We start from the raw sequence: 16164 nt of genomic DNA on the forward strand, positions 1-16164 counted from the left end.
TCTGTGTGTGTGTGTGTGTGTGTGTGTGCGTGTGTGTCCTCTCTCTCTTTCCCTTCAGCTTTTATATTAAGCAATAAAATGCAGTTCTCTCTCTCACTCCTTTCTCTTTTCTCTCTCCCTTCTTGTATTTCATCCCTCGCTCTCTCATCTGGCTTCCATCTCTTCCTCTCTCATCCCTCTCAGTCCCTTCTTTTGAATCTCTCCCTCTGTCTTCTCTCTTTTTAATTCACCCTGCTTGGTTTCCTGCCTGTCTTTTCCTTTCTCTCCTCTGTCATGCCCTTTTCGTCTCATCTTCATCCCGTGTCCACGTGAGGTTGAATTTCAGAGGGAAAATGTGTCCAGAGCAGTTAAATCAAAAAATGCTGCCTCTGTGTTCAAGTGGAAACTTTGAGAAAGTGATGACCTGAGCAGGAGGACAAGCGTCATCATCGTTCTGAATGTCAGTACAGTCGATCACACAACACGTTTGTGTTGTCAGACTACAAAACTCTGATTAACAGGGATTACTGCTCACCTTGTTAACAGGTAGCATCAGTAAGAGGCAATAAAATCCATCTTTTACACTCTGCCAGCTGAAAAATGTCACAATTACCTGAAGGTGAATGTAAACAGAAAGACAGAGCTTCAGCTAAGGAGGAAAATCCTTTTTGTTCAACCAAAAGTCTCGTTCAGGCTGAATTCTCGTGACAATTCAGCTGTTGCGGTTGTTGAAATCAGATAAATATTCAGCCACGACTTTGGAAATAAATTCTTTCTCCAGCTTCGGTTCACATTCGTCTATGGTCTTCCTGCAACTCACCTCTCATGACGGGTTTTAAAAATACTGAATAGCATCAGGAGTAATTGATTTCTAAAAACTGTAAAAGTAATCCCTTACCCTACCTGTTACTGAAAAATGTAATCACATTACTGTAACACCAGCAAAGAAGAAGAAGAAGAAGAAGTGATTTAGTTGTTTGTCCTCAGTTTCACTGAGGATGGAGATTTTTCCCAACAGGACCTGAAGTGACCGTTTTTCACACATAATCTGCATCTTTAGATTTAGTCAGTTTGGTGTGGAGGTAGTCTGGTGCTCCCCCTCCCTCCCCCCCTCACACCTCTTTATCTCTCCCTCTCTCCCTCGTGTTGCCTCAAATAGTGTGTTGCTGCTGGTAATGGGATTCAAAGGCCTGGATCGCCCATCAGACCCAATCAATAGGCCTTTCATTGGCCGCCATCTCTCAGCGCCTTACAAAGAGCAGCCTGTGTGTGTGTGTGTGTGGGTGTGTGTGTGCGTGTGTGTGTGTGTGTGTGTGTGTGTGTTAACGTCCTCTCGCCTCACTGATCTCCCCGGGGTTCCGGAAAGACCTGTGCTTATTCGCTCCACGCGCCCTAAAACACACATATAGACACACACACACACACACACACTCTCACTCACACACATACACACGCCAGCTGGACCAAATATTCAATTGGGAGAGCAACTCCACTCCACCCACTGCTGCCCTGGAGCTGTGTGTGTGTCTGTGTGTTTATGTGTGTAACAGAAAGCAATATAGAGAACGAGTGTGTGTGTGTGTGTGTGTGTGTGTGTGTGTTGGAGAGGGAGAGAAAACTAAAAAACAAAGAGGGAAGAGAAAGATAAAAAGAGAGATAAGAGAAAGAAACAAAGAACAACCCTGAATCCTACAAATTACATTCATAACTAAAACATCCGCCACTGAAAATAGTCCCCAGCAAAAGCTTCATTTCCTCCCGTTTGATAAAAACTACAGTGAGCAGCTTTTTCACAACTGAACCTTTCACAAACATGAAAACACAAATGTGTGTGTGTAGCCGCAGCAGTTAATCAGCTAATCGTTTCAAGCGTTTCAGCTGCCCACGACTTCTTTTGTCGTATGCGACCGTGAATTCAAAGTCTGGAGCCTTCGAACTGCCGACAGAAAAACACAACGCATCACTGTGGGCTATCCTTCATTTCTACATTTAATAGTATCTTATTATAAACAAAATAATCGGCAGATTAAGCTATGAAGAAGATAATCGTTGGTTGCCTGCCTGTTTTGTGTCTTTATCTTTACGATCTGCGTCTTCAGCAGGAAGCCGACGTCCGGATGAAGACACCTGACTGAACGCCTCACGAACTCTGAAATCTGATTCCATCTCATCACGTCTCATGCTGAAGAAATTCAGAGCGCAGGGCTCTCCAAGGCTATGCGAAGACCTGCACTATATGGACAAAAGTATCCAGACACACCTCTTTCTAGATAGATGACTGTGCCCCAATGCCCAAAGCAAAGCTCATAAAGACATGGCTGGATGAGTGGGTGGTCAGTATGGGTTACAAACTGAGAAAAGTGCACACGCTTTCCTTTTTGCACTCCTCTTCTGTCCTTGTGAGCTGCCACAACAAGTGAATTTTCAATAAAGTTCATCTTATCTTATCTTATCTTATCTTAACTCACACAACCAACATGAAGCGCCGGGTGTGAACGTCGGCCTCGGACTGCAGAGCTTTGACTCCTCGTTTTGACTTCACAGCTCACCAAATATCACAAAATAAAAACTGACTTAGTCAGAGCCGAGACCGGAGAGGAACTTACAGAAAGAAAACTCAGAAGAAAAGAGAGACTAAATGGAGAGAGAGAAAACCTGTCTGTCTCTCTGCAGTAATCAACAAAACTAATAACTACAAAGTGCAAGTGTGACTATCGACACACACACACACACACAGTCAGTCAGTTAGCTGACACGCTATCAACAGTGTAGCAGTTCAAAGTCCTATTAGCGATGCTTTTTCATCCTCTTTTGCTTTATTTAACGAGACGCTCCAATTAAGAGTCGGAGATTCTAATTGAAGCTAACCGCCGCTAACGTTAGCACTGCTGGCAACCACAACAAAGTCGACACGTGTAAACAAACCAAAAACAAACAGACACACACAGCAGAAATAAATATCGAGATGAGAAGACTGTGTGTGTGAGTGTGTGTGTGTGTGTGTGTGTGTGTGTGTGTGTGTGTGTGTGCGTGTGTGTGTGCTGCTGCTGCTGTTCTGCAGGGACGGATATGGAGATGCTGATTTGGAAATCTGTCTAGGAACATGCAAATGTATGCAAATAGCACCTCTGGGTGTGTGTGTGTGTGTGTGTGTGTGTGTGTGCGCATAAAACACATGCCCACTGTTGTGCATATATGTTTGCATTTGTACGCTTCTATGCAAATACAATCTGTTTGTCTTAGTGTGTGTGCGTGTGTGTTCCTGTCTCATTTCCTTGTACTCTTGAATGCATTTTTGATGAGTGCTTCTGTGTGTGTGTGTCTGTGTGTGTGTGAAGCCCATATGTTTGCCATAAAGCATGTGAGTAATTGCCAAAGTGCTTCTCATCTGTGTGTGTGTGTGTGTTCATATACAGTGATGCAGCACTCACTGATCTATAGGCGCTTGCTTTAGAGGATGTGTGTGTGTGTGTGTGTGTGTGTAAATTATCGAGAAGCAGAAAAGTCATTTGATTTTTGTCCTGTTTAACTGAATGAACAAATGAAGATGGAAAGAGATAAATGGGGAGGTAAAAAAGAGACAAAAAAGAATGGAAGAAGAAAGAAAAGAGGAGAGGAAGTGAGGGGCAGATGGTCAGAAAACAAACAGATAAAACGGCGAGGAAAAGAAAGGCAGAGCAGAGTAGAACAGAAGGAGGAAGATGAAAACAAATTGGATGAAAGCAGAGAAGATGAATCAGAACAGAGTCTGTGTTCATCCTCCAGCTCAGCGTTATTTTCCCATCATGCCTCTGTGGTAACCGCTGACCTCTGACCTCGTCAGGTGAGGTCTGAACTGATTCTCCTGTTCCACAGCCGGAACTGACAGGTTTGTCACTTTCATTTAAAAAATAACACATTTTATTTCATAGTCTTTATTGTCAAAATATCCAGTAAATTAAACCGTTTCACTGCTCTGCTGCTCTCACATTATCTGGAATAAGGAAATCATTTACGAATGTTGACTGCAGTATTTTGGCATTTAAGAATTTACTTGTAATGTTTAAAAAAAAAACAGGAAATGACTCGAGGTGGGAACAGACAGACACCAGTCAGGCTGACTGCAGCCGAGCTAACAGGCGGGAATGGATGGACTGGGAGTTCGCCCTCTCTGAGCGAACACGACGTCGGGGACAAAGGCGGTTAGCTACAGTTAGCAGAGTTATTTCTGCAACAAGTAAAAGTTCCTAAATTACCTTGGTGGTCAAGAAAAACATTCATGATGCAATAATAACAGCGTCATCCCAGCCAATGGCAGACCAGCCTCACATTTAATGTACGGTTTAATATAATGCAGAATGTCTGTCTCCCCCTGCTGGTAGTCAGAGTAATTACACAAAGGCTGTTTATACTCTGGTCAGTCGTAGCCTGCTCTGTTGCTATGGTGGCTCCGCCCCTCAGCTATGGTTTGCTTAAGCACATGTGATGTCTTCTGTCCTCTGGCTCTCACACCTTCACACTCTGTTCAGATCGTGTGGACCAGGAAGCAGTGATGTGGTGAAAACCTCATGGTGCCCCTCATGGTGCACCTCATGGTGCCCCGGTGCATCAGCACCCTGTTGTGTTGCTGTGTGTGTAGACTGGACACTGGACTCGTGTGCATCGGTACTTCAGTGTCTATGAGCTTTGACAATCCATGTGTGTCCCTGCACCAAATTTGGACCTTCACGGACGTCTTAACTTCTTCACACGGCAAGCGTTCAGGGTTTAAAGGTTGGCGTTAAGATTAAGTTAACGTTTCCATCCATCAGGGGTTCAGGAATGTGTTATGTTAATGAGGAACCTCATAAGTGTGCGTGTGTGTGTGTCTTCTCACCAGGTGTGTGTCCAGGTACACCCTCAGGCTGTCCAGCTCCTGTCTGGGTTGCGTCCAGTTTTCTGTGCTGTCCAACGCCTCCTGCAGCCACGAGATGAACCCGTCCAGCTGCTGCACAAAACTCTGTAGATGAGAGAGACAGAGAGAGAGACAGACAGAGAGAGAGACAGACAGATTCAGTCAGGTGATCTGGAAAAAAAACAGGAATAACAGCAAGAATAAACACTGCCGTCCGGAGCCTGCTGGAGTCACATCACAACAACAACACAAAGCACTGCAGAGGATAGAGAGAATGAGATGAAGAGTACAAAAAAGAGGGATGTAAAAAGGAGGAAGACAGAGTGGCAGTCAAATTCAAAAATCTTTGAATAATCGAAGGAAAAACATCAAACCAAAGTGAGAAAGAAATCCAACAGGTGACGACATGCAACAGAGAGAGCGAGAAAGGAGGGAAAGCAACAGAGTGGAAGGAGGAGGGGATGAGAGGATAAGAGAGGGATGAGGAGGAGGAGGAGTGGAGGGTGGAGGGGGGCTGGACGGAGCTTCTGAGCTGATTTCAGATGAATTAATTCAAGGACAGAAAGAGAACAAAAACGAGACCCGCAGGACTTACAGGTGAACACACAAAAGGATGAAAACAGAGAGATGAGAAAAAAGAGAGATGGAGACAGAGATACCAGGACCGAAACAAAGGAAGATCACTTCGAAACATAAACAGTACGTTCAGTGTTATTGACAGAGACAATACAGACAGACAACAAGAGAGAAGAGAAAATCTTGAGGACAGGAAGTGAGGAATAAATTCAAAATAACATGAAAAGAAGTAAAAGCCACAGACAAAAGACAGAAAGGAGAGAGAAGAGACGAGTGACACAAGGACGGAAAAGAAAGTGAGAGGGTTGGACGTCTCTATCGCTGGCCGCTTGCCCTTCATAGGAGCACACAGAAGACAGAGAAGAAGAAGAGTGGGAGGGGGGGACACCGCAGGGACAGAAGGCGAAGAAGAAGAACGCTGGTGGCTTGATGGACATCTACTGCCATCTACTGGCTGAGAAGAGGACTAATGAGGAGATGGAGCTCAGAAGTGAATCATCTCACCGAACGTGTTTGGCTGCACAAAATACGAACCGATTTTCTGGTTTCTTTTCGGTGCACACGAGTGGAACGTGACCCAGCAGAGGAGTTTAAACCTTCAGTTACGGAGGAGAGACGGAGGTGAAGAAGAGGAGGAATCTGAGTTTTATCACGTGAAGCAAAGCTCAGGTAAAGTGGAGAACAGACGTGTTGTGTATCTTCATCTTGGCTCGAGCTACAGAATCACATTAAACCAGATTATCCGACCAGTGAAAATCCACCGTTTAATATCATTTGTTCTTTGTTTCTTTAATGTGAGACTCTTTATGCTGCTGTGTTGAAAATCTCCTTAAATTAATGACGTAATGATCCATTTCCAAATCTGAGGACTGAGCTGAAACGCTTATTTCTTATTTGTATTTATGAAACTAAATCATGTAAAAGCCTGCCTTACAACCTTTAAATTAACATGAGGACAGAATCCTGCATCTCTTATATATTCCACCAGGCTGCGGTTTCAGCTGCCACAGAGACGCACAAAGGTCAGCGTGGATCTGCGAGACCTGAATGCTGTGCAGCCTGAATCCTGCAGGAAAATCATTTATGTAACGTGAGCTCAGACCTCAAACATCCCGTCTGAATAACAAGCGTAACTGTGACTGCAGATCGCCGAGAAGACAATTCTAATATTTTCTCCACGCGGTCTTGTTTTCATATCTTTCACTGAGAGCTCGCGGCAGAGCGAAGGAGGCTGCGGCCAGAAGGTGAATCTGATGGAAATTACTTGCCACATGTGTGCATCCATGCTTACACCTCGCCTACAAATCGCCGTATGCAATCTGTGTGCGCCTTCATAGGTGTGTCTGCTCACCTGTAATGATCAAACGCCTCAGTGGTGTGAGTGTGCGTGAGATTCAAACCTTGACCGATTGAGCGGCAGTATGTTAATTACAACCATGAACCTTCAAAAAAAAAAAAAAAAAAACATCGATATGATCCCGTCCATCTCACCGCCGCTCGTTACGGAGGAGAGATGGAAATCAAAAGTATTGATGAGAGAAAGAGGAGAGCGGGAAAAGAGGGGGAGTGAAGGAGGACAGGAAAGGAAAGGAAAGGACAGGAAAGGAAAGGAAAGGAAAGGAAAGGAAAAGCATGAAAGAAAGGCAGATTAAAAAAAAGAGTAGAGAGGAAATGAAAGATTAGAGGAAAGGAAAGAAAGGCAAAAGAGAAGAGGACAGGCAAGTACACATAAAAGGAAAAGAAGGGCACATGCAGGATGAAGGAGCGAAGGTGAGAAGAGGAGGAGAATGTGAGGAAGAAGAGCGATGAAAACGAGGAGGACGGAGGAGGAAGAGGATGCGGCGGCAGCAGCAGAGGGAGCGGCGCTGGCTGGATATCGACCAGCATGCACTGGGCTGCTTACGGCGAGCTTTGATGTGTCTAAACCAGTGAGGCTCCTGAGGGGCACAAAGGCCTGCTGGGAGCTGAAACGCCTGATCTGATCCTCTGATATCTGCTTCATCTCTTCCTCCTGTGGCTCAGCTCTTCACCGCCGGATAATTACCGTTCAGCTGACGGGGCTTTCTGAAGGACGACGCTGATGGATTCAGACTCAAACTCCCGACAGACGACGCTCGGCTTCGATGATTAATACGTTACAGGCGATAGGTCTGATTTCTCATGCGCCCAGAGCACGAGACCAACACGAGGATACGAGTGGCTGCTAACGCTGTGAAAATGCTGGACTGAGTAGAAGCCTGTTTTCACGCTGACAGGAGCAGGATCCGGGCCTGATCAGTCCACGCTGGCTCACTGCAGACCGTCCGAAAATCACAGCGATGAAGACACATGTGACTTGTCGGTACTGATTATTAGTAATCAAAGAGACTGATAACAAAATCTTTAATTAGAAACACGTCTGCAGTGATCCAGAGACTTGCAGCTGAGTTTTATTTTGGCTTTGAATTTTCCATTCAACCTAATGTTCCGCGTTTTTAATCCAGGAGGGAAACGACGGCTGCTGCTGTTCATGTGTTTTTGTGAATACATTTTACAGTCGCTTAAGTTTTTTGGCAGGCATCTAAAACAGGAGAGTGGAAGGAGTTTCTGTAAGTCCCAGACGTGTGCTGTGATCTGTTAATCTGTTATTGTTCCAACTTCGTTAAAGAGACCTTACTGTACGTGCAAACATGCTCGCTGTTAGCTGCAAGCTAATGAACTGCTTGAGGCTAACAGCATCAGTTGGTTTGGACGGGACATGTTTGTGGACGACTGAAGCAGCAGTCCAACAACAGTTTAGCAGCTGGTGAGGGGGAAGGAAGTGGAAAATGATGGATTTTCATTTGCACAAACATTTTGGGGGACTGAGGTGAGACAGTTAATTTCCACAGCAGTTATTAGTGTGACTACGTGAACGTGTCACGCCAAACGTCGTACACTGCTGGACCGAAATGAAAGAACTGGAGGGGAAGAAAGTTTGATTATAAATTCATTAAAATCATTTTTAATAGAAAACATGGAACCTGTGCAGCTGGGTTTTGGGTAAAATCTGGACGAGACACGACTGCAGCTTCCTCCACGGTTCATTAGTGTCAAACCGCTTTCATTTCCTCTTATTTATTTATTATTTTGGAACTTAAACTCGCCTTCCATGAAACTCTCAGAAAACCAACAGAAAGACAGAAAGAACTGCAGGGTATGAATAAAGTGATGAAAAGATGCGAGGAGACAAGGAAAGAGAAGAGAGAGCGGAACAAGCCCATCCGTCACACCTCACCGCGTCCCTCAGATCGGCCCTTGGACACCCCTCCAGCTGTCGGTTGCCGTGGGGACAGAGTCCACAGTGTTAATGTAATCAGATTACACACACACACAAACACACGTTCGATCGTGTTTCATCCTCCTGAGCTGTGACGGTTGGACTCCTTCATGTGCGAACACGTCTTCATATGTGCACTTTATACACACACAATACACCAACCTGTCTGTCTGCCTGTCTGTCTGCCAGCCTGTCTGTCAGCCTGTCTGTCTGTGAGCCCACCTGTCTTTTGTATTTGGCTCCTTCTGGCTTAATGTTGCGTAACATGAAAACTGCTTTTAATTCTTTTTTAAATCAATTAAAATATTTTCAATATTTTGAAAAGTTTAACGGAATTTGAAAGTTGTGTAATACCCAAAATGTAGCTGAAAGTATGAAGAGAAGCTGTAGAACCCGGAAATATTTTGGACCTGAATGAATAGTTTCAGCATTCAGACCCACTTGAGTTTATTATCAGTTTTACTGTAATGATCCTTTTAACAGCTTATTTAACACTGAACGGTTCTGCGAGTTCGTCCAAACAAAACCACGCAGTGCGAAACCTATAAACGTGAGGCTCACAATGTGACGGTGATGAAACTGAAAGATTTTAAAGTCTGTCTTCACTTCTCTCTGTGCTCCATGGAGGTTCTGCGCATGAAAAATGTCACGTTCTAAGCCAACAGCTTCGACACAAAAGCGTCTTCATCTGCCTCGCATCGGCTCTCCAGCGTGGACGAGGATTCGCTTACTTGCTACGTGAAAGCCGAAGGGTTCTTGTGAGAAGTTTAGACGTTTCAGTAACAGCAGACTTTTGCAGCACAAAGAAATTTACTTTGTGGCTCTCTGCCAGTCGGCTTTACCTTCTCCTTAACCTGTTTATCTATAGAAACACAAAAGAAGAGAATAACATCCTCCCTCCTCGTGCTCCCCCTCCATCTCTCTTATTTTCCTATCCCCTCTGCTGTCGGTGGGCGTCCCTGCCCCCCCGCCGGGCCAATCAGACGAGTGTTGATCTGAGTCTGTTGTCTGTCTGTCTCCCACAGCTCTGAGATAGGCCGGCGTGCCGCAGAGCCGCCAAACACACAGACACCTCACACTGAGGACGCCGCCGCCGGCCCAGACAGCACATACAATGTGATCACATGACGCAAAGGACACTTACCTAACCGGCGGACTGCTTCTCTCTCTTCTCTCCCTTACTTTTGTTTTGTTCCCAGCAAATCTGAGTGCGCTTCAGGAGCCACGTCCCATACAGCGCAATTAGGAACTTCGGGTTCCGTGTGGGTGTACTTCCTGTGTCGGTCTCATAAACTTTCACAGAATAAGCAGTAGATTTACGTGACGTGCAAGCAAATTACGCCAGGGTCGGCTTCAGCGTTACAGATGACGGGGAGGTCAATGTCGAGACAACAGCGTGCAGACGGCGACGGGGGAAGAAAAAGTCCAACAGCAGAGGAAGCATGAAGAACTTTGAGACGGAAGGAGGTAAGGTCTAAAGGGGAACATTAAAACAAAGAGTGCTGTCGGCAGAACGAGTGTTGCTGCCTCTGAAAGTGAAGTGACGTTTACCTTGTGAGCCAGACGCTGGAAGTCTGGAGGTGAGGGGGGTTAATTAGCTCTAACCAATCAGCTGCGTCGTGTATTCACGTGAAGCAGGTAACTTATTGTTTAAACGCGTTCACTTCACAGCTCTTGCTCCTCTAAGTCACCGACTCGAGGAAGACGACGTTTACGGCACAGAAGAACAGGAGAGCACATCATTAGTGCATCTGGCCCTGATGTTGACCAGAATCAAGTCCAGGCAGAAGACTGAAAGGAATCCTGGCCGCTGCAGGTGAGGACGGCGGTCTGACTGACAGCGAGTGGAACTGATTCCCCCTCACACAAAGCTCACATATGAGATTAGACTAAATTCTCCTGCTCTCTAACCAAATCTACTCGCCTCCGACAACAAACACGAGCGAACGCTTCACCCTGAGGAGACTTCCTGGACAGATCATATTCTGGATTTGAATCATTTCTGCTCCAGCAGTGATCTGTCCACAGTTTGTCCTCCTGGCTGGACGGATGGTTTCCGCGTCCTGCTTTATCCTGCTCTGTGCGGCATTCGGTCGAGAGACTGCGGAGAGACAGAATGTCATCCTGCACACTGAGACTCTCCTTCTCCTCTCTTCACTTCCTCAATTAGGCAGCTCATCCATCGCCATGATTACATGCTGCTAATTAAGCAGCTAATCAGCTAATTACCCAGGAGCAGAGAGGAGCGAGTAGCGCGTGTGTGTGTGTGTGTGTGTGTGTGTGTGTGTGAGTGTGTGTGCGGCTGACACAAGGTGACACATGTGACACAGCAGAGGCTAATTCCTGACAGTTTTAATGCGTTTCATTTGATATTTTGGGAGGTTCTCCGTGATGCTCGCTAACTGTTAAAGCTGATCCAGGGATTATGGATACTTATTGCGCCTGAGACGTTCAGGTGCATCGGACAGACCTGCTTCTGCTGCTGCTGATGGCGTCAGACAAAGACTGTGAATGAATATGATTTCATTGTGATGTGAGGCGGCCTGGACGTAACGTTCGGCTGCACTACGAGCACCAATGAAATACCTGAAGAAAAACTGAAGTCAGTGTGTTGCAGCTCTAAGACTCTAAGCTACGTGATTTTCTTCCCACTCAGAAGAAAACACGTGTAAACAAGCTTAATTTCAAATTCTAGTGCACATCCCAAAGATCAGAACTCTTCCCCACATGACCTGCTGTTTGTGAGGCCGCTTTAAACAGTGATCAAAATATTTCCACATGGCGAGAGGACAGGGAGACGGAGAGCGAGCAGGGGACAGCTTTGACATTTCATCAGTCAAATCATCATTAATTCTGAATGTTAACGCAGGCGAGCTGATTTGAATTAGAGAATACGGAGGACACCGTTTGACGTGGGGATCAAACTCAGGACCTTCGGGGTCACTGAGGACGTCCCCTCACGCGACCAGGCCTTTAAATCACAGACCGATGCTCGCTGCAGCAGCCTGGTTCTGTCTGTGGGCTCCCGACCCGGGTAGCACCACATATTACAGACTTCACTGATCCCCGAGGTGAAGCCGAGTTACAGCAGCAGAGTGAAATGCTGCCGGGTATTCAGGATGTGAATATTAAGGCGATAAAGGAGAGAGAGCGAAACAAACGAAACAAACGTGAACAATAAACAATAAAAAATATCCGCGGAGGCAGCGGAGATTCTTTATGGCGCTAATTAAACGAGCAGCCATGAGGAGAGCAAATCCTCAGAGCTATTGACATTTTGCCATATTCAATATGACAGATATGACTGATTAGTTCGCTGGGCAGCCTCATCAATAATCCGCCTGCCAATCAAACGTGACCTTTAGAGGTGAGGTGATGAATTAACGGGGGCCACGGGACGATCCGATACCAGCCTTCCAATCCATCAACGCGGCTGCAGCGAAGGCAGAGAGGCGCCGCTGTTTGTGGCGATTTCGGATCGACTCGATGTGCTTCGTCACAATAAAAGTACAGCAGTTTGTCTCAGGGTTCTGCTGCAGAAACGAGCGCTGGTGGAAGTCGTGTGACAGTAAGACAAACTGTAGGACACTGTCAACACGGGGTTCGTTGGGCTGTGACAGCAAACAAGAACAGGACTACACAGACACATACAGGTGACAGACAGGCAGACAGACAGACAGACAGACAGACAGGCAGTGCGCACCTCTATCTTCTTCCAGACGTTGGGGTCATTGTCCTGACTCTGAATGTCCTCCAGCAGCTGCTGCACCAGGGACAAACCTCCACGCCCGTCCACCGGGGGCGCTGTCGGCTGCAGGCGCTCCGCGGACCTCCGTCCCTCATCGTCTTCGGACTGCAGGTCACTTAGGGGACCGGACTCGATGCTTTCATCCAATGAGGGAGCGATATCGCTGGAGGAGGTGGGACTGAAGCGGCTGACGAGGTTTCGTCTGTAGGAAAGCTGAGGGGAGGAGGACAACATGAGGAACGTTTCCTGGAAGGACACGTTCAGGGAGTCAAAATATGAACAGATAAAACACGCTGGGACGAACCAGCAGTGGCAGGGGAGAAGGAACGTCGTCTCCGCTCTCCCCGACGTCCCAGTCTGCGTTGAGCTCCGTCAAATCCCAGTCATCCACGTCCTGCAAAGCCTCCTGGGTAGGGTCACAGCCACCAGGCCTCTGCAGGACAGGGTTTGCACAGGAGCATCAGAGGTGGTGGTCTTGGCTCTGAATTATTATATGAAGCATTGTGAAAAGTAAATTGTTGACTAACCAGTGGGACGGAATGAGCCAGACTTTCCAGTTTCATAGCAAGCATCTCCGTCTTACGGAGCTGAGCGGGGAGGGCCAGGAACTCTTCTGACCCGTACCAGTGCTCCTTCTCCGGGCTGGCCTTAGATGAGTCCTGGGCCCCCTGCCGGAGAGGAGGAAACCAACAGGACTGAAAGTTGGCCTCAATCACTCGGTCAGACTTGACCTCTTATAAGCGGGAAATTATTAACCATTTTTCTACGTGTTATATGACCTGGCCACCTGTAAACTGCAACCTGACTGTTAGTCAGGTGTCTGTTGCAGTCTCTTCTAACACTTCTAACTTTTAACACAACCTCAGCTCTCCAAACTTCCTCCCTCCACAAAAGCGAATAATCTCTCACCTTCTGCCCCTGGCGCTTCACGATCCAGACCGCCGTCTTGCCGGGAGGCGGTCGGGGTTCTGACTCCTCTCCGGACGCCTCCAGTTCTGAGGAGAGGAACTGCTCCCTCATGGGGGAGGGCAAAGAGGAGTCCGAGTCCCCCTCACTGTGCACATGTGTCTTCTTCTGCGTCCTCTCCATTTGCTTTGAAATTTCACCCTGAGGCAGCGGGTCCTGGAGAGGCAGGGGGGCGACAGTGGTCAGTCTGGCCCCAGACGAGCTCCTCGGGTCGGGCAGCGGGCTTTCTTCACTCCCCTGTGAGCCTCCTCCTGGTCTGGAGCTCATGTGGCTTCTCTGGAGGTTGCGAATGTTCATGACCTGTTTGGATGAAAAGAACTGGAGGTAAAGGTGACATTTTCTAAACTGTTGTGGTTCACTGGATAAATTCAGCTGAGGTGAAACTAAAATGGCAGAAAGTGGAACGACGCTACGACACCAGTGAGTTCTGATGTTCTCTGAATGTGCTGAAGCTTTCTGACTTTAGTTCCGGATATCACATGAGCAGAGCTGAATGTGTGTATAAATACTGACTGAAACAAAATCATTGTTTTATTCCGTTCAAACTGAGCAAACGTACATGTTTATTTCTCAGAAAATCTTCAGTCAGAGCCAATCAGATTTTTATTCACTGACAAAAAGACCCTGAGACTGCTGATCTGCGTATCCAGAGCATCACCATCATCATCACCTTCTCGTTTCTACAAAAATAATGAAAGTATCAGCGATCGGAAGGCGAAAAAGACACAAGGAAGAGGGACGAACCTGCAGACTTTCATAGGACTGTGAAACATTTTCGGGATAAACCGAGTCCAGTTCCAACCAGAACTTGGAGCGGTCTGGAGGATCCATGAGAGAAGGGGTGCTCCGGCTCAACTCGGTCTGAAACTGTAGGCCGGATTCTGGGTTATCCTTCCCCAGATCCCCTGAGCTCTCCACCCGGCTTCCTGCGTCTGAGAACAGAGCGGCTCTCTTGGGAAGCGACGGCTGTGAGGGCGACACGTCGGTGCTGTGACTCACTCCCTGCAGGGGGCGCTTTGCACTTTCACTGTGGTTGGGCGTGGCACACTGCATTGTGGGTAACACTGAGGGAGGCTGGTTGTGGTTTGTTGAGTCACCAGGTGAGGGGAGTTTGTGGTTTAAGAGGCGGGATCCTTCGCTCTCCTCTGTCTCCAGCTCCGGGTTTGAGTCTTGGGCTTGGTCCAGATCCTGAGTTGGGTCCTCGACGCCTGGCTCAGTTCCCCGGGCCTCAGGCTCGTCACCAGGGCTGTAGTCGCTCAACTCGAAGGCGGTGATACCGCAGTCTAAAGAGAAGTAGTCTTGGCTGCAGCGGATGGTCAGCTGACCACAGTCGTCCACCTCCGTCAGAGCGTCCAGACGGTTCTGGAGAGGAGGAACGAATCGCGTCAGTGTCTCCGATCAACGTCCCAAAACACTCAAATTCCACCACAGCGGACAGTAAAGTTGCATGATTTAAATGGCTAACAGACATGTTTTTTCCTTTACAATAAGAAACTGAGTAAACGAAGTAAGCAGAGAATGAAACGCTGCTTTCACTATGAAATTCTGTCTGTCTGGTTTTCAGCATCATGTCTTCTGAAATCTATTGGACAAATCCACACAGCAAAGTGTCAGACAGCTCACATTTTTGAAGAAAAGCACTTTGATCATTTCTGACAGCAACCAAAATTGAAATTGTAGAAAATAGAAAGAAGAGAAAAAGAGGAAAAAGAACTGTTGATTCTTCTGATGATTAAGATTCAGAACAACTCAGTGCACGAGTATCAGCATAAAATATGTGGCTGAGTTTACGTGTTTGTCTTCTACCTGGTCCTGGTCCTCGCTGAAGGCCTGCAGGATGTCGGTCTGGCGGGTGAAGTTTCCGTTGGAGTCCTGCAGGCTTTGCAGCAGACGCTCCTTCAGGACCAGAACTGAGACTCTGAGCTGGTGCCACAGCAGCTGCACCGTCCTGAACCCCACGAGACACCAAGATTACAAGAAGGTTTCATAAAAGCTTTGGAAATGTGCAGTTTTGAAATGAACATTTGCTCATGAAGTGCTGATAGTGCAGAAACATTCAAATATAAAAACGTTATTAACAAAACAATGAAGAACCAGTCAGAAAGTTTTGTTTTTACTGAAGCACATGAAACCAGAAAACAGCGACGATAACCACCAAAGGCAGAATCAGTGTGATATCGTGCTGTCACACCTTCATCATCTTCCAGCACGATGAAGACTCACCTGATATCAACGATGATGTTGACCGAGTAGGACAGCAGTTTCAGAGAGAACTCCGTCTCCAGCAGGGCGTGAATCTGCTCCACATGGTCTGAGATGTCCTCACAGATGTCCTGTAGCCACCCAAAGACAGACGGGGAAACAAGAAAACATTATCAGGTGATAAAAAGTCACCACGCAATGTCTGCGGCGGGAAAAGCAGAAGTGACGAAGGTCTGCAACATCACGTTTCCACTTTTAAACATGAGTCAGCTTCATGTGGGATCTGCAGTCAGTGAACATCCTGACTGATGTTACTGAGACGCTGTGACACTGCAGGCAGACAGACAGACAGACAGACAGACAGACAGGCAGGCAGGCAGACAGGCAGGCAGACAGACAGGCAGACAGACAGACCACTGAGCAAAAATATCACAAAGTTCTAACTTTATTAAGACACTGATAGACTGTTAAATTTCAATTCACACATAAAAAAAACTAAACTCAAAGGAATAGTTCAACGTT

At 46.8% G+C, this 16164-nt stretch overlaps 1 protein-coding gene across 3 annotated transcripts in view; it reads right to left on the reverse strand.

Annotated features, from left to right (window-relative positions):
- The window catches only part of akap6 (A kinase (PRKA) anchor protein 6), a 139970-nt gene that overhangs the window by 96395 nt on the left and 27411 nt on the right, over positions 1-16164 (reverse strand). For all 3 annotated transcript variants that reach the window (XM_046412890.1, XM_046412891.1, XM_046412892.1), the window contains 8 exons: positions 15664-15773; positions 15247-15388; positions 14185-14802; positions 13384-13740; positions 13002-13142; positions 12779-12907; positions 12430-12687; positions 4835-4957 (listed from right to left, as the gene is read on the reverse strand). In XM_046412890.1, the coding sequence (XP_046268846.1) occupies positions 4835-4957; positions 12430-12687; positions 12779-12907; positions 13002-13142; positions 13384-13740; positions 14185-14802; positions 15247-15388; positions 15664-15773 (1878 nt within the window). The remainder of the gene's footprint in view (positions 1-4834; positions 4958-12429; positions 12688-12778; positions 12908-13001; positions 13143-13383; positions 13741-14184; positions 14803-15246; positions 15389-15663; positions 15774-16164) is intronic.

The sequence above is a fragment of the Scatophagus argus genome, chromosome 15, assembly GCF_020382885.2.
Source record: "Scatophagus argus isolate fScaArg1 chromosome 15, fScaArg1.pri, whole genome shotgun sequence".
Lineage (NCBI taxonomy): Eukaryota > Metazoa > Chordata > Actinopteri > Scatophagidae > Scatophagus > Scatophagus argus.